The 24667-nt window shown below is 39.5% G+C and overlaps 1 protein-coding gene across 5 annotated transcripts in view; it reads left to right on the top strand.

Annotated features, from left to right (window-relative positions):
* The window catches only part of SLC36A4 (solute carrier family 36 member 4), a 133046-nt gene that overhangs the window by 11388 nt on the left and 96991 nt on the right, over positions 1–24667 (top strand). For 4 of the 5 annotated variants that reach the window (XM_085216381.1, XM_085216383.1, XM_010728438.4 and 1 more), the window contains exons 3-8: positions 61–151; positions 1323–1411; positions 2440–2535; positions 4079–4163; positions 9507–9737; positions 11107–11205. In XM_085216381.1, coding sequence (XP_085072507.1) covers positions 61–151; positions 1323–1411; positions 2440–2535; positions 4079–4163; positions 9507–9737; positions 11107–11205 — 691 coding nt within the window. Of the gene's footprint in view, positions 1–60; positions 152–886; positions 952–1322; positions 1412–2439; positions 2536–4078; positions 4164–9506; positions 9738–11106; positions 11206–24667 lie in introns of all 5 variants that reach the window. The other variant, XM_085216384.1, reaches the window with a different exon arrangement.

The following is a 24667-nucleotide window of genomic DNA, read 5'->3' on the forward strand; positions in this document are numbered from 1 at the left end:
GTGTGAATGTACTTCTAATGAGATTATGTGATGTGTGACTTGCTCTGTTTGTGTCCTTAGGTTTATACAAACACTTACCCACCTTCTCAAAGGAAACATTGGAACTGGGCTTCTTGGTCTTCCTCTTGCAATAAAAAATGCTGGCATTGTGGTAAGACTTAATTATTTTTCATAGATAGAAAAATTACTTAGGAAGATCTATAAATATGTGGCAGAGCCTGAAAAACTATATAGTTGTGGTTTGTACCTACCTACTTGGGTTGTTTTCTGTTTGTCCTTTTGAGTGTGGTGAAGATGTGAAGGTTGACACAAATTCAAACAAACTTTTTTTTTTAAATCTAGGTAATTCTGTTAGAATATGTTGTATTTTTGCTTAGCCAAAACATTTTTTTTTTATGTAGAAAACAAAACAAAGCAAACAAACAAACAAAAAAGTCTGAAACCAGAAAAATGTTGATTTATTCAGATTCTTATGAATGAGATTTGTTTTTGGGTTCATCTCGTTTTGTCCAGACTTCTTTATAGCCAGATTGTATGTCAGAGGATGTACTGTTATCTTCTTAAATCAGACTTCTGTTTCTGAGCACAATTAGTTTATACCAGACAACAAACAGTATCGTTTTCTAAGGCAGTGTAAAATTCATCAAGTGAAATTTTCAACTAAATAAGGCAATTCTTTATTATAGAAGGCTTAATGTAAGGATGAAAGCTATGTGTGAATAGCAGGTACCTTTTGTGAAAACTTGTGGTCAAACTTATGTTCTAAAAGAAATTACTTCATTCAGAAATTCTGTGACTCATAGTTGTAAAAGTTATCAGGGGAGTGACTGTGACATGTTTTTTTCCCCCCTTTGTTTTTATATTTTATTACACTACACATCATCAGCTGTTCTAATGCAATGGGAAGAAGCCTTTAAAATGGCTGATGACAATGAAATCGTCCAAGGCATGGTATGGAAATGTGCAAAGTATTCAGCCTTTTCTTGTGATAATTCTTTTGATGAATATCTTAATGAAACTGTTAATCTGTTAATGGGGGGAAGTTCTTCGTGCTCCCTTGCTATTTACTGAATGATGATCTCTAAGAAATTATCTATCAATCAGTTAAAAAGGAGGAATGCCATAGGAAGTCAGCTGCAAATCCTCCATTGGTTTGGGGGGGAGAGGATGCATAACATTTTGAATCCTTAAAATCTATTTATGTGCTGAAATGTGAAATTTTTGCATGTACAGATTTCCCCCCACTGTATTTTCATGAGAAGTTCTGTTTATATTGCTTCTGTTGTTTATATCCTTTTTCCTCTTTTTTGTCTCCATACCAGGTTGGACCAGTCAGCCTTGTGTTCATAGGAATTATATCCATTCATTGTATGCACATCTTGGTACGTTGCAGCCACTGTCTATGTCAGAGGTAAATGTGGAACTACTCACTCTGTTGCTGAGTTGGAATATTATTTTTTTTTTCTTCTCCAATTCTGATTTTTGGTCTGTGGAATGACATGATATTGTCGCAATTTGTTCAGGTCAAAATTTTGTACTTAAAAAAAAAAGGAACACACATGCTTATGGTGCAGCTACAAGTGATAGCTGTGCTGCGACCAACACTATGTTAATACATTGATAAAAAATTTCTTCTCTGCTCCTACACAAAATTAAGTTGGTGTAATATATATTGTCCAATATGCTGTTCCCTCTCTTAATAGGGAAGTAATCGGGTCTTTGTCATTACAGTTTTACTAGCTTGCCTTCAGTCCTTTAACCCCCTTGTATCTTCATAGTTTTCTTAGCTTCTCAATCTTCACAGCTTTGAAAAATGTTCAATTTATAAATTGTTAGTTTGTAAATACAGGATAAACGGCGAATTGTTAATTTATTTTATGCTTATATGTGAGCTCTGTTTCTTTGGATTGTGACAATTGGATTCTTCAAAATTGTGGTGCTAAGAAATGTGTTGAAGTGCTAACAGTGAACAGATAAATGCTAGACAGTCTTTCAAGTGAGATGTAGGACACTTTGGGGGAAGTTGTTTCAAATTGGGCTGGCAGTATTTCCATTAGTTGTTATTGTCGTTAACCACTTTTATCTTGGTCAGATGTTAAAGGGCAGCAGTGAAAGTTCTCCTGCTAATGTTTCTGAAATGAAAACACACAAAGCTGTTAGTGTCCACATAGCTGGAAAAGCTATCATTCAAAAAAAACCCAAACTGTTTTAGTACTATTGAATTAATAGGAAACAGCTTTGGTTTACATGCTTAGAGAGTGCTAGATATTCCTTCTTGTGAGAAAGGAGCCCAAGCTGTACTTCTGAAATTCAGTAACTACAGAGTGGAGTCACAGATGATTCCTTATGACTCTGTGAGGCCACCAGCATTTTCAGAGTGGAGATTTAGGCTCTGATTGTTTCTAGTAACTCCATTCTTTCTTCATTCCTTGATCTCAGGTTGAAAAAATCCTCACTGGGTTATAGTGATACAGTTAGTTATGCCATGGAAGTGGGACCTCTGACTGCCCTTCAGAAAAGATCCTCCTGGGGAAGGTAAGTTGTCAGTGGAATTTAATAAATCAGTTATTAAAATTAATGGCTACACTTCGAATGATTAGGAGACTGCTTTTTACTGAGCTGTAGCTAGTTTTAAGAATGCATTCTCTGTATTTGAAATAAGAAATACTGTTGCATAAGGTTATTTCCTGGAGTCAACTCGTGTGCTGGGGATGACTGGGGAGTGAGTCTGCCTGTAAGGTATTTTCATTTGTAAGGAGTTGTGAAGGAAAGAATTTTGATGTGTAGTATAGGATGGCATATGGTATAACCAGAAGTGCATTCTGTATTGCCTAATGTAGTAATGAAAATTTCTGCCAGCTTTTACCACAAACGTGTCTCACTGCATCAGACTTTGCTTTCTGAGCAAGTTGATTCTGCAAACATAAATGACTTTTTGTATTTAGTCTAGAAGGGATCAAAGCATTCCTTTTCTTGACAGAAATAAAAATCATGGAGAAATAGTTACTACATTTTTATAGGAGCAGCCTGCAGGTATTGATAGCTTGTTGTCTCTCTTAAATGCTTTATCCCTCTTGGGGAAAAAAAAAAGATCATCATATTGTCTTTGCCATCTGTTGCTGTATAGCTTATATGGTATGACTACACAGTGAAACTGAAAATCTGAGTTGTTGTTCCATGTTAATATTAAGGGATTTTTCCCTCTCTCGAGGAGAAGAATATTTTTGCCTTGTTGTTTTCAAGGATTTAGCACCTTGTATCATGTGTTTTGGCTGTCACTTGGTTTCAAATAAGACCAAGGGAAGTTGTGTTTCAGGATCTTTTGTGATGACTTCATAGGAATGGACTGGAGCTGAGATTAGAGGAAGATTGGTCTGTAGTGAAATAGAGTGAAAATACTGAAATGCACCAAAGAGTTACATGCCACAAATGACAATTCTGTTTCCAAAGACACCATGCTTCAGCAAATCTGTTCACTGGGGCATTTCTCTATTAGATAGAGAACTACATCTAGTGGAACTATTAGGAGAGTTTCATTATGATGTGTCTTCAGGCCACCATCCTGTGAATCATTTTTCAAAAACAATATAAACCATCGTTTAGAATTTTTTTTTCCAGGAGACACAGTGTCTGAATGTGTATTTGGATACATTTGTATAGATCCAAATAGCTGTGAAATGTTTGTCATCTTGAGTTGTTGGAGCTTATATAACTAAGACTGTATGAGACATTTCATCTCTGGTATCAGTGGGAAACAGCTGTGTTATAGTGCTAAATTACTGCAGCAGAAGTTATTTGCAAACTGAGTGTCTATGTCCATTGTTTATATTTGTACAACACCGTTACGTGTTTGAATTTCCCTGGATGCCACTTTAAAGCATGTGATATGCCTTTAAAAAAATGCTTAGAAAATCACTGCCACCATCAAAAAAGCCACAAAACCACTTTATTTTTGTCGTAAGAGGAAACTACATTCCAGTGCTGGTGAGATTAGTTTACAGGAGTTATAATTGTGTTAGCTAGAAATAGGTTAACATATGTGAACTATAACGTATGTTTGTTTATTTTTCCTTCTCAGGTATATTGTGGACTTTTTCCTAGTGATAACACAGCTGGGATTTTGTAGTGTATATGTTGTATTCTTGGCAGAAAACGTTAAACAAGTGAGTAAATATACCGTATGGAAACAACTTTGGCATTTAATTTGTTTTTTCACTACTTTTATTTCCTTCTACAGTCCAAAAGAACTTGTAGAATGTGGAGCTGAGAAATGCACAGAATACACTCTGTCGTGGTTTCCTCCAAGTTGCTTTTGGAAAAAAGAGGCAGTGTGCAAAGTGATCTAAACTGGCATATTGTGCAGGTGGTTGTAGCTTCATTGCCCTCTGATTTGTTTGTCAGGTTTTGAAATGAATCTTAAAAACTGGTAAAAATACAAGACTGCGTTAGGTCTAGCATGCAGTTTTCTCTGAACTTTTCTGTTTTACCAGGCTTCGCTGCTGCCTTTTTTTTTTTTTTTTTTTTCCCTCCTGATCTCCCAAGTGTATTTTACCCTTTTCGTGTCATGGGAATCTTTCTTTTATCTGTTTTTGTTCAACCTCTTCTGCTTTCCAGAACTGTCTTGCAGTTATTTAGCTGCTTATTGTCCCATAGAATCTGTTGAATCTAAACCAATCCTGATCTTGCTCTTAAAAAAAATACCTGGTCTTGGAATTTCCATAACCTCCCAGTTAGTTGGTTCCAATGCTTTGTTATCTGTTAGACAACTTCTTACTTGAGTCTAAGCTAGAAGTGATTATTTGCAATTTAAGTCTGTTATTTCCTGCTCTGCTTCCAAGTGTTTTACTGTATGGATGCCTTTTACATTTTTGAATATTGATATCACATCTCCCCTCACCTCCTTTTTAAACAAATTTTTAGTTTCTTCCATCTTTATTTGCAACTAAGTGATATTTTTCTTACTTTCTGTGAATGTTCTGTAGTTGGTTATGTACTTCTTGCCAAGTTTTATCCCAGCAGTTGTTTATGCTGGTCTAGCTGAAGTCTTGCTTGTGACCGGTAGACTTGAGAGGTTTTTTCGCAGGTCTTGCAGCTCATATTCTAGACTTGACATTTCAGTATAATGATCATCTTGCAGGAGCATGTTGTTATTAGTTCATGATTGATTTGTGATTCACTGTGACTTCTTGATCCTTCACTGCAGAGTTACATCCTGGCATTTCTTCTAGTTCATTTTATACTGATAGTTTCTCTTTATCTATGAAATTCTTTATTTGTCCTTATTGAATTGTTGTTTGGCAGAGCTCAGGGCTGAGTTTTCCTTCTGTATTCTTTCACTTTGACTTTCTTAAGTCAAATATTTTGTAATGCTAGATTTATGAAAAAGTCAATTAAAACTTGCAAGTGAATTCTCACAGCCAGAAAATGTCTGTATACATCCCAAGCAGCCCTCAAACCTTTCAATAAAATCAAACTATCATTTTTCTGCCACACAGTCATTTGTCATTGATAAAACCAAACAAAAGCATGCATGGAACACGCACACTAGATCTCACTTGCAGTGTTACTGCTCTAACACGCACAGCGTGAGGAATAAGCAAGACCATCTATTAGCTTTTGCTCAGTTCCAGAGCTACAACATCATTGACACAAGTGAGACTTGGGAGAAGTCCTGTGACTGTTGTGTCATGATGGACAGTTGTAGGCCCTTCAGCAGGAGCAGTCAGGAGGGGCGATGAGGGCTGGCACTGTGTGTGAGGGAGGAGCTGGGCTGTTCCTTATTCAAGGGTATCTTGAGATTGGCTGCCCTTACTCTTGTGGATAACTTTTAACTTCCTGTATTTTAACTGACAGCGCATACATTGGTCATGCATCTAGCAATATGTGCTGGTCATACATCTGATACAAACAAACAGGCCCAGGAAATTCCTGAGGTACACTGAAGATAACTTCATAGTACAGGTACTAAGGGTTCTAATAAGACACAGGTACTTATATTTATTGTTTCTAAAAAGAGTGTTTTATGGGAGAAGTGATGATTGGTGACTGTCTTGGCCATGGTGACCATGGAGTAGTTGAGTTTTAAGTTTTTGGTAATAGGAGGAAAACTGCCACCAAAACTTTGTCCCTAGATATTGGGAGAGCAGACTTTGGGCTGCTCAAGAAACTAATTAGCAGGGTCCCTGGGAACCTGCTTTTGAAGAGAATGGGGTCCAGCAATGCCGGTCACTTTTTAGGAGCCATCTCCAAAGAGTGCAAGAGCAGGCAATTCCGAAATGTCAGAAGTCAAACAGAGCAGAAGACTGATGTGGCTGAGCAAGGATCTTCTAGAGCTTAGTTGGAAAAGTCTACGGATGCTAGAAATGAGGCTGGGCAACATGAGAGATCTACAAAGATGCTGTTTGCCATAGTAGGAAGAGTCTGTGCAGCCAAAGCTCTATTAGATTTGAAGCTAGCCAATACTTCAGGGGACAACAAAAAAGGTGGTTTTTTTTTTTTTTTTTTTTTTTTTTTTTTTTTTTTTTTAAAGTATGCTAACAGGAAATTGTTCCATTACTTGACGAGGGTGGTCGCCTTACAAAACAGGGACATAGACAAAGCAAGGGCGCTTGCTGACTTCTTTGCCTCTGTCTTCAACACCAGTGATGAGAAAGCTGGGAACAGAACTTACAGAAGAAACAAAACTATAAAAGCAGTAGCTGCAGAGACCCATGGTGTATAGCCTGTGAATGAATTAAAGTCACCAGCAGTTCAGAAGTGCGACTTGCAAGTATGTATGATTTACATTGCCCTTTCCTCTGGGAGGGAAGTGGTGTTTTCTTTTGGGCAACTTTTCTGTTTGCAGAAATCTGTCCCTTAGAGGGCACCAAAGAACACAAATTAGTGCAACTTTAAATCTGTTTATTTTGGTTAGTGAAAGGATGAACAGGAGGAATAAGGGAGTGGAAAACTAAGATAAAGGAAATTCATAGTAGTAGTGTTAGTAATACTAATCCTTGACCAAGACCTTTGCTATTATGAATACCATGTATTCTGATTGCCATCCATACACAAAATGTCTGAGGTTAGCAGGGATCTGTCAGCGCCTGCTCCAAATCTGCCCCAGTAGGGAAACCCAGAGCAAGGATACCCAGGGCCATGTCCAGGCAGCTTTGGAAAATCTCCAAGGAAGAGACCCCCAAACCTCTCTGAGCAGCCCGTGTCAGTGCTGCATCACCTGCACAGCACAGAAGTGCTTCCTCGTGTTTGGAGGGAACGTTTTGTGTTCCAATCTGTGTCCAGCTGTTGGCAAGTTGGCATGTGCAAACTTGACAGCCACATGGAACAAGGAGGAACTTCCACTGACATCTCTTATTTGATATTCCTAGTTAAAACTAGTATCAAACCAAACTTGGCAGTCTTTTTCCCCTGCTTTATCTGCCATTTCAGAGAGCTAAGAGGTGACAAAGCATTTTGGAATGGTTCTGGTGAGTGAATGGGGTGTTCATCAGATTTAGTTGACAGTATTGTATGTGAGTCTAAATATTTATTTAATCTTTTGAATTCTGAAATGTTTATACATTCATCTCACTACTGGAGATGTAGTGTAGCTTTTGGTTCTAAATCTTTTCTGAATATTGTATGGGATTAGAACAATGTTGACTGCATTACCTTGGGTTTTTCTGGATGATTTGTCCTTCAGGTCTGTTTCTAATTGTATCAAATTTCAAATAAAGTGTTTCTAAAGGAGTTTCTTGCCGGGGCATCAAAGAAACTCAGGTTTGTGATTTGCAGATATGTCTGTCAGAATGCAAGTAAGGTCTTAAATGTGAAGACATTTAGAGTCTGAGAAGAATGGCAAGAGTGGAACGAAGAGTGGGGGTATGATTGCAACGAGACTGGAGAAGGAACACAGTGGGATAGATTAAAGAATCTGCCCAGAAGATCACAATCTCCTTTCACACTATAGTTACTTTGTTTTTCCTGCTTGAGTAACAAAATATCTTAATTTAAGATTCTTGGCTCTTATTCATGTGGCTCATGAGTATTTGCTGAGTTTGCTGGAGTAGTGTCATTTTCTCATTTTAGCTGTATCATCAAACAATATGCAAATGTATTCTTTCTGTGTGGAGCATTTTATTAGATCTTTGGCAGTTTGAAGATGACCTGTCAATAGGATGAACTGTGAAACATCTCTTTGGCCTTTTCATTCCGAATTACAGGATTACAGTATAGTCCTGTTTGCATTATATATGTGATCACACACTGTTTCAGTGCTAGATCTGGCCTTGTGTATTGTACTGCATGTTGCTCTGTGTTGAATAAGGAAGGAATTTCAGGAAACTGATCAGCTTGAGGACTGCTGTTTTGGTCCCACTGCATGTTGCATAATCTGTAGACTGTGTGACAGAAAGAGTAGAATTTGGGGTGTAAGCAAGAAGAATGGTCTTGGTTGAAGTGACTAAGGAAACTGAATTCTTCTGACATCATTCTTACATGAAGCATATTCGTCAGTTAAACTGAATTTTCTGCACTTGCTAACTGTGCATACCTACTATCGGGAGTCTGTTGGCCAATTGTGCTCAAGTGTGTAATCTTCATGGATACAATTGAATACAGTGGATGCTGTGCTTGGGGTATATAAATGAAAACTGTAATGAAAAGTGGGCTATGTAAATAAAATTCAGTGAGGCACTCCTGTAAAGGAATCTGTTTCAGACATCATACATCATGAATTTCTGATGTGACACATAAAATAAATGTTATTAGGTATCAGAAACTATGCTTTCTGCTTAGAACTGTTACAACTAGATATAAACTTGTATGTAGTAGTAGTACTAGAATGGCCAGGGTTGGAAGGGACCTCAAGGATCATGAATCTCCAACCCCCCTGCCACATGCAGGGCCACCAACCTCCTCATCTAATGCTAGACCAGGCTGCCCAGGGCCCCATCCAATCTGGCCTTGAACACCTCCAAGGATGGGACATCCACAACCTCTCTGGGCAGCCTGTTCCAGTATCTCACCACTCTCTCTGTAAAGAATTTCCCATTTCTCAAGTTGCTCCAGGGGAGATTCAGGTTGAATGTTAGGGAAAACTTCTCCAAAAGAGGGGTTAGGTGCTGGAATGGGCTGCCCAGGGAGGTGGTGGAGTCACCATCTGTGGAGGTGTTCAAGAAACATTTAAGTATACTGAAATACATGGTTTAGTGGGAAATATTGGAGGTAGGTGGATGGTTGGACTGGATGATCTTGGAGGTCTTTTCCAACCTTGGTGATTCTATTATTTGGATTTCTTCTTTAGTCACAAGTGGGATTATGATGGGGTCCTTTATGGCCCACTCTCATCGTTTGCCTTAAGGATGAAATATGTTGAGGATGAAACTCTTGCCCTGTTTTTCTCTTTGTGTTGTGAGTATAGAGAAACCCAAATGTTTGACATTGAGCACCGTAAAAAAAACAGGAGCATGATCACCAGTGTGACCACTCAGTGGTGCTGCTGTTGAAAACTTTCTTTTTCCTTACAGGTCCATGAAGGATTTTTGGAAAACAAAACTGCTTCTATAAACGTCAGTGTTACCAGCAGCAGTTCTTCAGAGAGAAGGAATACTGATCTACGAATATACATGCTTTGTTTCCTGCCATTTATGATCCTCCTGGTCTTTATTCGTGACCTGAAGAGCCTGTCCTTGCTTTCACTGCTAGCCAATCTGTCCATGGCTGTCAGCTTGGTGATCATTTACCAGTATATTGTTAGAGTGAGTATAGAAAAGTTTATTATTATTATTATTAATGTGATTCTTATATGTTGCTTGGGATAGTTGGTCTCTGACCAATAATTTCTGACAATTTCTGAAAGTCAGAATTATCTTTTAATTTGAGGTAAGGGGGCACCTTAATGCTTGAGACATTCTTTTAACATATTTTTATGGAATTTTTGAAGTAATGGATAATACTGCTGCACTTAAGATCTTGAAAATACAGATTATAAGGTTCTTGAGTCCTTGAGTGGAAGAGAGTGGAGTGCACCCAGAGCTTCAGAGGTTTTGATCTGTGGCCAGCCCATTTCAATTCACTGCAATAAAAGAACAGTTTCAGAGTTTGTTTCTAGCGTTTCTCCAGTACAATTACTTACTTAAGAACAGATACTGCATTCTTCTATTCCCTAGTAAGTTGAATGTTCTTTGAGTTTTCAGGGTTGCTGCTGTTTTTAACGTTTGGGGGCAATTGAAAATAGAACAAATTGAACTGATGGCTGAGAACGTGTACAGAAGCCTCTACATTTTTTCATTCTTATTATTTTTTAATAGTATAAATGTTAAACACCATTGCATGCTGTACAATTAATGAATATACCAAAGTTATGGTATAGCAGTGTACAATTAACAAATATACAGATGTTAAGGTATAACAGAGAGCTTGGCTATGATGTTATTACACCAAAGCAGGAAACAGAAATGATAGGTACACTCACCTGTAACCTAGGCTCATGCAGGAAACTCTGGTGAAGTGGATCTCCAGAAGAGATCCTTCCCTACTGGTGGTCAGCTCTTAAGTGGGTCTAGGAGAGGTGGAGCCAGGCAGGTAAATTGCCTTCACCTGTGCTCCTGTGGCTGACTCACTGCTCACCTCAGGTGATCAATCAGAGGTTCAGGCTGTGATTCAGCAGTCCCCATACACATGCATAGTACCTAGATATATGGTGTATGATACATGGTGCAACTAGTAGAGAAAGCTTTCACATGAGTCATAATAGGGGCAGGAAGCAGAGGATGAGGTGGAAGGCAGAAAAGATAGCTAGAGGTGTTGGCTGGAATAGAATCATAGAATAGCCTGGGTTGAAAAGGACCACAGTGATCGTATAGTTTCAACCCCCTGCTACGTGCAGGGTCACCAACCATCAGACCAGGCTGCCCAGTGCCACATCCAGCCTAGCCTTGAGTGCCTCCACTGTCAGAGTATCCACAATCTGATATAGGAGGTAGAATGTCCACAGAAAAGATTGGGGGAGTATGTTCTTTTGTCAACATCTGCTGATTTTTCTTTCCTAGAGACTAATGCAGCAGTTAGAATTGTAGGAACATCTGATGTTGTTTATGTAGAGCTGTTTTGCTTTGTTTTCTTTAGGATATAGCAGATCCTCGAAAACTGCCTCCCGTGGTTGGCTGGAAGAAATATCCTCTATTTTTTGGAACAGCAGTGTTTGCTTTTGAAGGAATTGGTGTGGTAAGTTGTTATCTCTGACTCTTCGAGATATCTAGATCTGTGCCCGGTGATGGAATATAAACAGTTTAAAGACTTCTGATGTTTATTTTTTCTTGTTGAAGTGCTAATCTTCCAGATATATGAAATGTGTTATAATTTGTCTAATTTGTTGAGGACAGAACATCCCTATACAGAGGTATTTTAGTGGTTGCTGATTGCAATACTTAGTACCTTCCTATTTACAAGAATGTATGTAGTACATAAATAGATGAGACAGTGATGTAATAATAATTAGTATCATATTATATTCAGCTAATAATATGATGAGACTGTAATTATAATTCAACAGCTCAGTTTCAAGTGATGAGTGTACAAAAAAAACCCCAACCTATTTCAGCATCTGCCCTTTTCTTTTGAGGTCACAGAGGGCAGAAGTGATTTATTGTAAAAGTATTATTTGTCTGGCCTCAGAGTTGTCTGTAGGGATGGCTTCATAGAAATGGCGATGATAAGAAAAAGTCTAGAAATTTCCAAATATTGTTTTGACTCATGGACTTGTGACAGTGAATCTCACTGTTTCCTGAAATATGTTAATTACTTATCACTCCTATAATATGTTTTTGAAGAGTAAGGGTTTTTTAAGCTGTTGTATTCCTAACCTGCTGCATCTAAGGACTTTCTGATTGCATCTCACACTAGCAAGGTTTGCAAGTTAGTTAGCATTTTTGTTCCATGTACTATTTTTTTAAGAAGAGCCAAAGAGGCACCTAGGAATTGTAGGTCATATTGTTTGTAAACTGTTCAGAAATTACTGTGTATGCTGTATTTGTTACTACTATAGCTATGTACTTCACCAAGTGCTAGTGTGTGCTTGAAACTAAAGCTAAAGAAACAACAAAAACAAGGACATAAACCAGCCAACCAAAAAAAAAAAAAGGTCAAACCAAAATGCAATACCCCCAAGACAACATGTATTTTATCTGAAATGATTATTGTTTCTCATTGACATAATGTGTTGGAGATTTCAAGTGTCTTTTAATTTCTGGAATATTCAGCTCTGAATTAAACCAGCAGAGCTGAATAGCACAAGTCCTAACTTCAAATTTGTTATGAAAGTGTTTTCAGAAAGAGGATATATGGTTCTAGTGACGATGAATTCAGACTGTTTTTCACTGTTTCTTAGACTGAACTGACTGATGTAGAGGTTTGGGTAAACATCTTTTTTTGTGTCATCTGGAGGTTCTGCCATAGCAAATGGACCTAGGCTGTTTGATGTCCACGACAGCTCTTGACCAAAAAAACCCACCAACCCCATCATCAGTTAATCTAACACATTGGGGTGTGTTATACTTAGTGCTCCTAAGTTGTATGAGGGGTGACCTCGTTGCTGTCTACAACTGTCTGAAAGGAGATTGCAGTGAAGAGACATGGATCTCTTTTCTCAGGTGATAAGAGATGGAATGCCAGTCAGTGGATGTAAGTTGCACCAGGGGAGATTTAAATTGGATATCAGGAAGGATTTATTCATGGAAGGGGTGATTAGGCATTGGAACAGGGTGCCTGGGGAGGTGGTGGAATTACCATCCTTTGAGATACTGATGGAATGTGAAGCTTATGGGCATGGTTTAGCAACGGACCTGTGGTGTTAGGTGGGTGGCTGGACTTCAATCTTGATGGCCTTTTCCAGTCAAAATGATTGTGTAGTTTTACATGTCGTGTTCTGTTTTTTAAAAAAAAAAAAAAAAAAAAAAAAAATTTTTTACAGAATGCCAGTATGAGTAGTTTCTCAAAGTCATCTTAGGAAGCTTTAACATCTTTTTTAAATGTATTAATATGATGATTTGAGCTGTTTCCATCTGTTTGTAGGATCAGCCTAAACTCTTGTTTGATGGCTGATTTGAACAATTTTGTCATTTTACTAAATTTCAGGGAAGTTCACTTGTAATACAACTCCTACAGGACAGCTATTCCTGCTAGAGAGCTGAATAACAGCAGTGCATGCTCATCTGTGATGCTGAAACAGTGCTGCACTTTGATGTGCTTGCTATTCATTTTTTGTTCAGTGTGAGGTGTCTATAGAAGTGGGATCACTGCTGGTTGGTGTAACATACCTGCTGCAGGTTGCACCTGTCTTGGCAGCTGGGTGTTGATCTGTCTGCTAACAGGAAGAGCTGTCAGCAGAGTAGGCAATGGTTTCTTAATGCTGAGCCAGAAACAGGAATTGAGCGCTTAGTATAGTAGATCTGGTGGCTATTGTTAATAATGATGGGAATCCATCTGGGATTTCAGCATGTCTAAATTAATGTTTTGAGATGAGGATGACCTTGTGAAAGTTGTATTGAATAGTGACATAAGTGCCATTTGTGTAACAGTGGTAGCAGCAACTGGATATAATAGATTGTTTTGGATGTATGGTTTTGTTTTAATCCTTACAGTTTCAGTCCAGGAGGCAATTATGTGTTGATCAGCTGACATCAAAATTCAACTCTTTATGGATCTCTTTATGGACAGATTGCTGCTCGGGATGGCAGAATGTACTGCTGCTGCTTTCCCTCTGTGCTTTAGCTCCTCTCTGATTGTGGGTTCCCTGCTCTGGATGAAACTACCTGTGAAGTCATGAGGTTGATATTCAGGCCACAGAAGAGAAGAAAGTATCAGCACTACTTTTTGAATACTGTAGCTGCAGGTGATAGATAGAACGAATGTTCACAGAATGTGTTATTTTATAAGAATGGTGTTTGAGAGCATCTTTCATATTCCATGGATGAGCAGATCTGTTTATATAAAGAATGTGAGATTTTCATGACTGAATTAAAAAGTAGTTTCAGTCTGTGCTTCTGAGTAGACCTAAAATGCAGTTAAAATTATTTTTTAGTAGAGTATAAAACTGAAGCCTTCAGGCTTGGATACATCTGTAGCATTGCTATGTGCAGGTGAGAAATGCGTGATGTTATACCTATGCAACTGCAGTTATAATTAATGAATACTTGGCAGTGAAATTCCAATTTGCGTCCTTGTTTGAGGTATAAAAACCAAATTCAGATATGGAAGTGATATTTTAATATAAACTTCAGGGAAGAGAAGGAGGATAAAGTATATTCATAAAGTTTAAACAATAAATATATATATATTATGTACTGTGTATAAATATGCTCAGTTAATTTAGTATTGTTTTTTTGGAGTTCTGCACACTAATTATCATAGCAGAGAGAAAGTGTTAATAAACATTATTTCCAAGTTTAGAAAATGAGTCTGATATTTCAGCCTATTTCTTGAAGACATCTATTAAGACTGCTTTTAAACTTGGATATCACAGTTTTGCAATAAGGAGGTGGGGTGGTGTTCGTATACCCAGTGACAGGCTCTGGAATCCCCTTTGGCAGCAGCTAACCAATTCCAGGAGATTTAAAAGCAGAAAACTAAGTGGATTAGAATTTTTAAAGTGTCGGTATTTGGATTTTGAAAGTGATGCAGATGAGCTTGTTAGGCCTATGGCATTGAGATAAAAGCCTCTCTTAAATTCTTTTGCCACAGTAGTAATATTGTTTTAAATACTTAATGAATCCCAGTGGCTCCCTGTTCTGTTGTCAGACTGGGTTTGGCAAAAGCAGGCATTTAACAGGTAACATGACATAGTCTAGGTATACTTGGGTCAGCTCTAGATTGGGGTGCATCAGCATTGTTGTTCTTTAGAGACAGCTGAGATGCAAAGGCAATATCATCAGAGGTTGCTTTCAAATTTGGTCCCCAAAATGTAGGCATCAGGAGTATTTGTTAACTGTGTGTATGACCTTGTAAATTTCATGGTAATTGTGAACTTTAAATGTCTTGCCGGTGAGAGGCATGCTGTAACTTCTGGACAAAGCCTCTTGGTCTGACTCTCTTCTGAGCATGTTTAAAAGAAATTGAGGAAGAAGGCAAAAGATTATAGACAGATGTCTAGAAAACAATGTTACTAGATATAGCAAATACAATTTTTTTTTGTTAGTAACAAACAAACAATCTTACTCAGATTCATCTGAGTCTTGGTAAAAAGCTAGGCTTCTGGATGTTGGCTTTTGTGAAGATTTCACAACAATGCTCAGCACTGCCATACAACTGTCTCTCTTCTCCTCAAAAGAGCAGAGGGAGAAAATGTGATGGACAGAAAAGTCATGGCTGGAGATAAGGATAGGGGGATTACCCTGCAAGTGCAGGTGGTGTTCTCCTCTGTCCCTTCAGTGGCAGGGAGGGGGTTCTGGGAGGACCAGGAAAACACATCTGATAATACATGACTGGGAGGCTGGTGCCACAGCAAGAATCTTGTTGTTGTTGTTTTTTTTTTTTCTTTCGACCGTAGGGCAATTTATTCAGCACCTGGCGTGATGGCTGCGGATGGATCCCATCTGTCTCAAAAGGGGAATGGATCCTAGCCTAGTAGCTGGCAGGGCTCGCTGAGAGGGCTTTAACCTAAGCATGAAGGTGGAAGGAGATGAAACCAGGCTCACTAGAGATGAGTGTGGGGGAACAATAATTGCACTGGGGACGAGGCCAGTGTCTAAGCAGATGTGCATCTGCACAAATGCATGCAGCATGGGCAACAAACAGGAGGAGCTGGAAACCACAGTGTGGCAGGCAAAGTGTGACTTAGTTGCCGTTACTGAAATGTGGTGGGATCACTCCTACAACCTGAGTGCTGCAATGGAGCTGTCTTGGGCACAACGGCCATGTCATGGTTAAGTTCTCAGTTCTTGGTTGTCAGAAGTGGGGTCAGCAAAACTGCTACTCTGGTTTTTGGCAGAGCATCATTGAACTGTTCAGGACATTGGCAGGAGGGTCCCTGGGGAGTCAATCCTGAGGGGCAGAGGAGTCCAGGAAGGCTGGGCGCTCCTCAAGAGGAAAGTCTTAAAGACACAGGAGCAGCCTGTCCCCCTGTGCTGCAGGATGAGCTGGCAGGGAGGAAGACTTGTGTGGTTGAACAAGGAACTTGTGCTGAGACTCTGGGAGAAAAGAAGAGTTTACCTCCTGTGAAAGAAGGGACAGGCAACTTTGGGAGTGTACAAGGAATGTGCCAGGATGTGCAGGGAGCGAATCAGGAAGGCTAGAGCCCTGTGTTAAAGAACAAAAAATGTTTTTACAAATATATTAACAGGAAGAGGAGGGCATCCATTTACTGAATGTGGCAGGGAATGTGAGCATTAAGGATAAAGAAAAGGCTGAGCTTCTCAATGCCTTCTTGGCACTGCTGGACTAGATGATAGAGATCTTTCTCAGCTTCTGTGATTCTGTGATACTACTTATGCTTTGATTTTTGAGAAATTGATTGACTTTTTTGGGGACCTTATAAATGCATTGAGGATCTTACCAGTACATGTGCATATCTAAATGGCAGGAGTCAAGTGAATGGGGCCAAGCTCTTTTCAGCATTGCCAAATGACAGAACAAGGGACAGTGAACATGAGCTGATACTTAGGAAGTTCTATACAATCACAAGAAAAAAACTTATTTACTTTGAGAATGAAAAAGGACTGGAACAGGCTGCCCAGATTGGTGGTGGAGTCTCCTTGTATGGAGGTATATTCAAAACCCTCCTGGAGGATTGGGCTCTCCGGAGGTCCCTTCCAACACCTGCAATTCTGTGATTCTGTGAAACAGGAGTAGAGTGCCAATCCATTGTGTTCTGCTTTGCTATCTAGTGGAGGACAGTTTTCGGGGTGTGGTACAGATGACTTCAGTGGGACACAAAAGCTTATTCCTCTGTTTGAGCGTGACCGTCTCAGATGGAAGACTTCTGTGTTTCAAGAATGCATGTAGTAAAGATGGAAAAAGACTTCTTATATTCATTACACAAAAAAATTGGATGGTGCAGTAATTAATTTCAGGTAGAAACATTTTCTGTTTTTTTTTTTTTTTGTTAGGTTTTTCATTCTCTCTGTTCATTATCCAGTAATGAGTTGCTGCTCTTTTGCACTCATTTTCAATTGTCTTAGGTATTTTTCTTCTTTCTAGTATGTTCTGTGTGAGTACTAATCTGCAGTGGGTTGAATTGCCTAAGTGATATTTAACTATGAATCTTCATTATATGCCTAGTAGTTTGAATAGAGCTGTGAAGCAGCAGAAGTGTTAGTAACTTTTCCTGAACTGAATAGCTAATTAGAATAAATGTTTGCATCTTAAGTTTTAGAGTTCTGTAGCTCTTGTATAATTGACGACACGAGGAAAAGCTTCTTTAAAGGTGACAGAGCACTGGAACAGGCTGCCCAGAGAGTTGTTTTCTTAAATATATGATGTTACTGTATGGCTCAAAATAAATACCAGTTATTAATATTTATGAATAAATACTCTGCTGAAAGAGCTTTTATCATCCACTGTTGAACACTCTGATGAATTTCTGTAGTGGTTCTCTAATATAAATTGTGACTTAAAAATTGTACACCTGGAGGAGAGATTTGTCAAGAGCGGGAGAAGAAAGTAGAAGACGTAGAGAAGTGGCACAATGATGAAAGCATTTGTAGAAGATTACACTAGAAAGTGGTGTGTTGTGTATTCTTACATTTGTACTTGAACTGTTTGAGCGCTTCACAGAAAGAGTAAATGAGTAGTTTAGAAGTCAAGGTGCTATGCAATCATTTCAAATTAGAGTGTATGAAGCTTTCTGCTCTGAGAAAAGCAGAATGGTCAGTGTCTTCCTTTCTCCTATGTCAGATAGATTGATTTTCCAGAAAAAGATAGTTTTTTTTCTTTTGATGATGTTGATGTTAAAAGTCAGATATATGTCACAAAAACTGTTGAATTTCTTCTTTTCTCTGGTGTAGTCCTGTTAGCTTTTAACTGTCTTGCTCCTGGAATGTGTACTGCTGTTCTCCATGCATCTTCCATGCATTCTCCATGCATTCTTTCTGCATCAGTAAGCATCTGTTGAATTACTGTGTATTTCACAAGTGAACTTATTAGGCTTATATTCCTTTTATTCTCTTGTTGCTGGAGATAGTATCATCCCGGATAAATATTTATCCTTTGAAATAATGAGGTTAATTTTATCTCTATGTTAAGAAAATTTGTTTCTGAGCTTGCTGGTTGTACTGACTTAATGCAAGTCAATTGACAAAGCTAGTGTTTATGCAGAACATTAAGATCAAGCTCTTAGCTTGTGTGAATGCATCTTCTATGCTGTGTTTCAAGTAAAGTAATTAAGAAAAAGAGTTAATATTTCTGGACAGATATATTTCTGTATTTAGAGTTCTAAATCTTTGTAGGATCCTTAATCTTGTTTATTTCTGATGATGCTAATTAATCCTTGAAGAAAAACACTGCAACCTGCTTTCACTTGTACAGTCATAGAGTGTGCTCAGCCCCATGAAAGACCTTGGAATAGAACGGAATCACAGAATGTCTGAGGTGAGGAGGATCCTCAGGGTCTGCCTCGTTCAGCCTCTGCTCTAGCAGGGACAGCCAGAGCAGCATGCCCAGGACTGTGCCTTGGTTGCTTTGAAAGGTCTCCAGGGAAGAGACTCCACAACCTCTCTGGGCAACCTGTGCCAGTGCTCCATTGCCCGTATCTCCAAAAAAGCAGTCAGACACAGGAACGGGCTGCACAGGGAGGTGTGGAGTCACTGTCCCTAGAGATGTTCAAGAAATATTTACATGTACTGGAGGACATGGTGGGGAAGTACTGGGGGTAGGTGGATGATTGAACAGGATGATCTTGGAGGTCTTTTCAAGCCTTGGTGATTCTAAAAGACATTTTGTGAAGCTGTTTTCTTTTTCCAAAGCGCTTGCACTGAAGTGAAGTTCATACATTAGCTACTGTCTACTAAAAAAAACAGATATGGATGACTGAGAATTTAAATTTGCAATAGTACTGCAACTTCATTGCAGTACTATTGCAATGGAATATATTCTTCTGCAACATTTTTTGTGTTTCTAAATCATATTTTCTTTTCTCACTTACCCTGTAGAAGATTGAGACTAGCATAAGTTATAGAGGATGTTAAAATATACAATTTTATGGTCTATTGAGTACAGTTCTAAATGCAACACAGTGGGGAAAAATAAAGCTGAAGTGGATGGCTGGAAGTGTCTGATTAATTAGGAACATAATTTTTGTATTGGCATATATCTTATAGCAGTCTGGTGTAAAGGACAGCAAAGCCTGTAACACTTGAATGACTTCGACAGACCAAATACCTTAAAATATTATTGGGTGCATCTTAGTTCTACTTTGTAGTTTTTTGTTACATTGTAGGAAAATATTCTGGATTTTATTCCTGAATAAAATTATTCTGTTAAGACATGGTAGTACACAGAATGGTGTAACTTCAGAGCAAGCTAAAGGTTGAGTAAATGTCATAAAGGGGAAATGAATAAATTTATTTTGTATAAACCGTTTACTATAAAAGTGGTGTATAATTACCTTCTGTCTTGCACCTTTTGAGCAATATTAGCCATACTTCCATTTGCAGCCATGAAGGATACAGTAGGGAAAATGAGATTGTCTTGCTCTAAGTGCAATAAACAGTAAAGTTCTGTGTTTTCCTCAAGAAAGTAAGTTGTCCTGGACACTTAAAAATGCATCAAAGTGTTAGAATAAAATATCATTGTTGAAAATTTTCCATAAAACATTTTGTCATCTAGAGGGACCAGGCTGGAGAGGTAAACTGGGAAGAACTGGAAAGAATTTTGTGAAGTTCAGTATGTAAAATACCAAGTACTGGGGAACACTTCAGACAGCGGTACATGCTGGGGGCAACCCATCTGGAAAGGAGCTTGGCAGAAAAGGAGCTGGGATTTAGGATTCCTGCTCGACACCAAATTGAACATGAGTCAGCAATGTGCCTTGTTGCTAAGAAGGCTAAATTTGCCTAATGCCCAAGCTGTGTTAGGAAAGTATCATCAGCAGGTCAAGAGAGGTCGTTCTTCCCTTCTCCTCAGCGCTGGGGAGCCCATAGCTGGAGTGCAGTGTACAGTTCTGGGTTCCCAATACAAGAAAGACCGGGACATACTTGGACATACTGGAAAGGGTTCAAAGTAGGACACCAAGATGGTGAAGGGACTGGAGCATCTTTCCTGTGAGGAGAAGCTGAGAGATCTGAGTCTGTTCAGTTTGGAGAAGATGAGGAGGCTTGGAGGTGACCTTAGAAAGTTTAACAGGTGTAAGCACTGGATTCTGCACCTGGAATGGGGCAAATGTAGATATATGTTCAGATTAGAGGATGAAATGATGGAGAACAGCCCTGCAGAAGGGATCTGAAGTTTCTGTTGTTGGAAAGTTGAATATGAAACTGTTGCGGTGTAATCTCAAGGACTGTGTGCAGTTTTGGATGCCACAATGTAAGAAGGACATAAAACATAAAACCTAGAGAATATTCATATGAGGACTACAAAAATGGTGAAGAGTCTGTAGCACGAGATGTATGAGGGGCAGCTGAGGTCCGTGGTGTGCTCAGCCCAGAGCAGAGCAGGCTGAGGGGAGGCCTAATGGCAGCTGCAGCTCCTCACAGGGAGCGGAGGGCAGCGCTGAGCTCTGCTCTGAGTGACAGTGACAGGGCTGAGGGAACGGCATGGAGCTGTGACAGGGGAGGGGCAGCTGGGGGTGAGGGAAAGGGTCTGCACCAGAGGGCGGTGGGCATGGAACAGCCTGCCCAGGGCAGTGGGCACGGCCCCGAGCTGCTGGAGTTCAAGGAGCGTTTGGACAGTGCTCTCAGACGTTGGGTTTGGGTTTTGGGAGGTCTTGTGTGGAGCTGGTGGGAGTTGGAGTTGATCCTTGTTGGGTCCCTTCCAACTTGGGATATTCTGTGATCTTAGCAACGTCTATAATTAATGAAAGAGAATGTGAAAGAGGACAGAGCCATCTTTTTAGTGGTGCTTCGTACCAGGACAAGGGGCAATGAGCAATGGGTACAAACTGGAACACAGCAGGTTCCCTCTGAGCACCAGAAGCTCTTCTAGGCTGTGCAGGTGAGCACTGGCATGGGTTGCCCAGAAAGGTTGTGGGATCTTCTCCTTGGAGATCTTCCAAAGCTGTCAGGACATGGATGGCCCTGGATGCTGTCGCTGGGGTTGGAGCAGACCCAGAGGCCCCTTCCTACTCTGACTCTGTGCATTGGTATAGGATATGAGCAAGAACAGGCAAGTGAAACATAACAGACTGAGTAGAAGTTAGGTAGTAAAATTTGTGTTTGTATACCTCGAATATTTTAATATCAGCTTCATCAGTATTTTGTTTTATAAACAAGTTGTAAGGAAAATTAAACTTTTTTTTTTTGCAGGAGGACGTGATTGTAGGTACATTTTTTTTTTTAATAAATGAAAATATTGATAAATACATTATTTAAAATTTTACAAAATGCTTGACCTGATTCTGTACTTTAATTAAAATCACCATTTGACTATATCACAGAATCATAGAATGGTTTGAGTTGGAAGGGACCTTTAAGATCATGTAGTTCCAGCCCCCCTGCTATAGGAGTACCTCCCTCTAGACCAGGCTGCTCACAGCCCCATCCTGCCTGGCCTTGAGTGCTTCCAAGGAGGGTGCATTCACAACCTCAACTGGGCAACCTGTTCCAGTGTGTCACCACTCTCGCAGTAAAGAATTTCTCCCTAATATCTGGTCTAAATCTACCCTCTTCCAGTTTAAAGCCATTTTCCCTCATTCTGTTGCTACCTGCCCTTATAAAAAAAAATTCCCTCCCTAGCTTTCTTGCGGGCCCCCCTTAGTTACTGGAAGGCCACTCTAAGGTCTCCTTGGAGCCTTCCCTCCTCTGTGCTGAAGGGCCCCAGCTCTTTCAGCCTGTCCTCACAGGGAAGGTGTTCCAGCCCTCTGATCATCTTTGTGGCCCTCTACAACAACATTATGTCCTTGTCTTGAGGGCTCCAGAACTGGATGCAGTACTCCAGGTGGGGTTTAATGAGAGCAGAGGGGCAGAAGAGGGGCAGAATCACCTCCCTCAACCTGCTGGTCAAGCATCTCTTGATGCAACCCAGGATATGGTTGGCCTTCTGGGCTGCAAGTGCATGTTGCCAGCTGATGTTGAATCTTTCATCAATTGACACCCCCAAATCCTTCTCAGGGCTACAAGCCATTCTCCACCCATCCTGTATTTGTGCTTGAGATTGCCCTGACCCAGATGCAGGGCTTTGCATTTGGTCTTGTTGAACTTCATGAAGTTGGTCTGGGCCCAGCTTTCAAGCCTGTCCAGGTCCCTCTTGTTGGCATATTTTTCCTCTAGTGCGTTGACAACCACTCAGCTTGGTGTCATCTGCAAACTTGCTGATGGTGCACTTGGTCCTACTGTACGTCTCGCTTACAAAGGTGTTAAAAATGCTGGTCCCAACATCTATCCCTGATGAATGCCACTCATCACTGGTCTCCACTTGGATATTGAGCTATTATTTTTTAACCTAGAATACTCATTTAAAATGAGTAAGGGAGGGAGGATTGCTTCTTGTCATTTTTGTGGCAGTTCATGAAAGATGAGAAGATGAGCATTTATATTTAAGCATACACATCTGTTACATGGAGTTATCCATGACAAGATTAGTTTTCAGTGGCAATGACAATTAAATCAATCTGATTATCTGCAGGCTGAATTCTCATGTTCCTGTTATTTTTGGTCGGGTAATAAAAAATGTACAGTTGAGATTTCTAATTAGAACTAGACAGTCCCCTGGAGCTTACTTCTAAAAGGTGAAGTCTAATTGGAACCAGAATATTCAAGTCAAGTAGTGAGGAGACGGTGTTATTTCTGGGGAATGATTCTAGCTACTGTGAGCAGCTTGAAATGAAAGGGTAGATACTTCACATGATTTGTGATCGTAGATTAGGCAGGTTATTTCCAATACTAGATTATGCTGCTTTGCCAGTAAAACATGGATACTTTTAAACTAGTCTTTTGGTGGATTAAGGGGGGGTGGATTTCTTGTAAAGTTATTATCTTGGAAATTAAGAAACCAGAAGTTAATAGTCTCTAAAGGAATCAAGCATTAAGTTCAAAATAAGATATCTATAATAAAGCATGTGTCTCACAAATGATAAAATTATCTCTCTAAAACAGGTGACAGAGAAAAAGAGATAATTTATTAACTGAAAAAAAAATGATGGAAAATAAGAAATTAGGTAAATTATCAGATTTTCTTTAAAATAAAAAATTTCATAGGTATTTAGGGCTGTGACAGGGGGCTTCAGTGAACTGAGACTTAAAGAGTGTGAAGAAAGCAGAGAGAATATGTAAATCATAAGCAGGGAGAAGACTGAATCCCAAACCACTGAAACTTTTATCTCCAGATGATATCTTGAGGTTCTCTCATCTCCACTGTTCTGCCTCCAGTAACCTTGCTTGGGAGACAAAATTATTCCTCAGAGTTCTCCCTCAGCAAACTCTTTCATATCAGTACACTGTGAGGTGGTTATGTGGTGATGGTTGATGGATCTGAAGAGTGGGGAAGGACTAGATTAATGATACTATCTGATAGAGCAGAAATATTGTTTGAGTGAGTGGACAGCAGCACTGAAGCCTTGGCATGAGATACTGAATTAATGCAGCATTTCTCTTGAGAGAATCTGTTCTGATGCAAGAATGGGACAGACAGAGGGAATTGGAGATGTGTTTTTCTCCTTCAGTGTCCTTCAATCATCTAGTTCAGATGTTAGCTTTTTAAGGAAATCATTTAAAGAACTGAAGAGTGAAATTAATTTCTGGTTCCAGGAAAAAAGAAAAATGTTTAGTTTCAGTATTTTAGAATTAAGTAAAAAATAAACTCAAAAGCATTTTCAAAAAGATTTCAATCTCAGTTGTGGCTAATTAAAATGTTAGGCCACAGGGACTGCACAGGAACTGAAAGGAAATTCAGAATGAAAATCTCTGCACAGCTGTCCAAGAATGGCACAGGAAGAACAAGGCCTAGCTCGTGTCACACCTTCCTTCAGCCCTTGTCTGTATCTGACCCATTGTGGGCATCTTCCTCCTGCTCTGTTCTCTGGAAAGGGAGTGGAAACTATTCTGCAGTTTGCCTCATCCCTGGAGGTGCTCAAGGCCAGGCTGGATGGGCCCTGGGCAGCCTGAGCTGGTGGGGGTCAACCAGCTCATGGCAGGTGGTTGGAACTGGGTGGACTTTAAGGTCCCTTCCAACCTAAGTCGTTCTATGACCCTATGATGATGAACTTAATGTAAAGCACAGTGTATGTGTAAAATGTCATTACTGATAATAATTATTTATTAGATCTGTTACCTTGCACTCTGCAGTCATATAAACATCTTTTTTTTTTTTTCCCAGTATGATCATAGCCTGTGTTTGTCATAAATATACATAATTTTGCCATTTAATTGAAGATATGGCCAAAAAGGTAGAAGTGTCTTTATCTTCTGCAATTTGTATGAGTAGTCTGCCAAGAAATTGGCATGGCTTTTTTTTTGTTTGTTTGTTTGAAGAAATGTCATCATAATGAATAGCCCAGTGGTACCAGTAGTAGGTCTTTGATTTGAGCTCCCTCTGACAGTGACAC

Source organism: Meleagris gallopavo, chromosome 1 (assembly GCF_905368555.1).
Source record: "Meleagris gallopavo chromosome 1, MGAL_WU_HG_1.1, whole genome shotgun sequence".
NCBI lineage: Eukaryota > Metazoa > Chordata > Aves > Galliformes > Phasianidae > Meleagris > Meleagris gallopavo.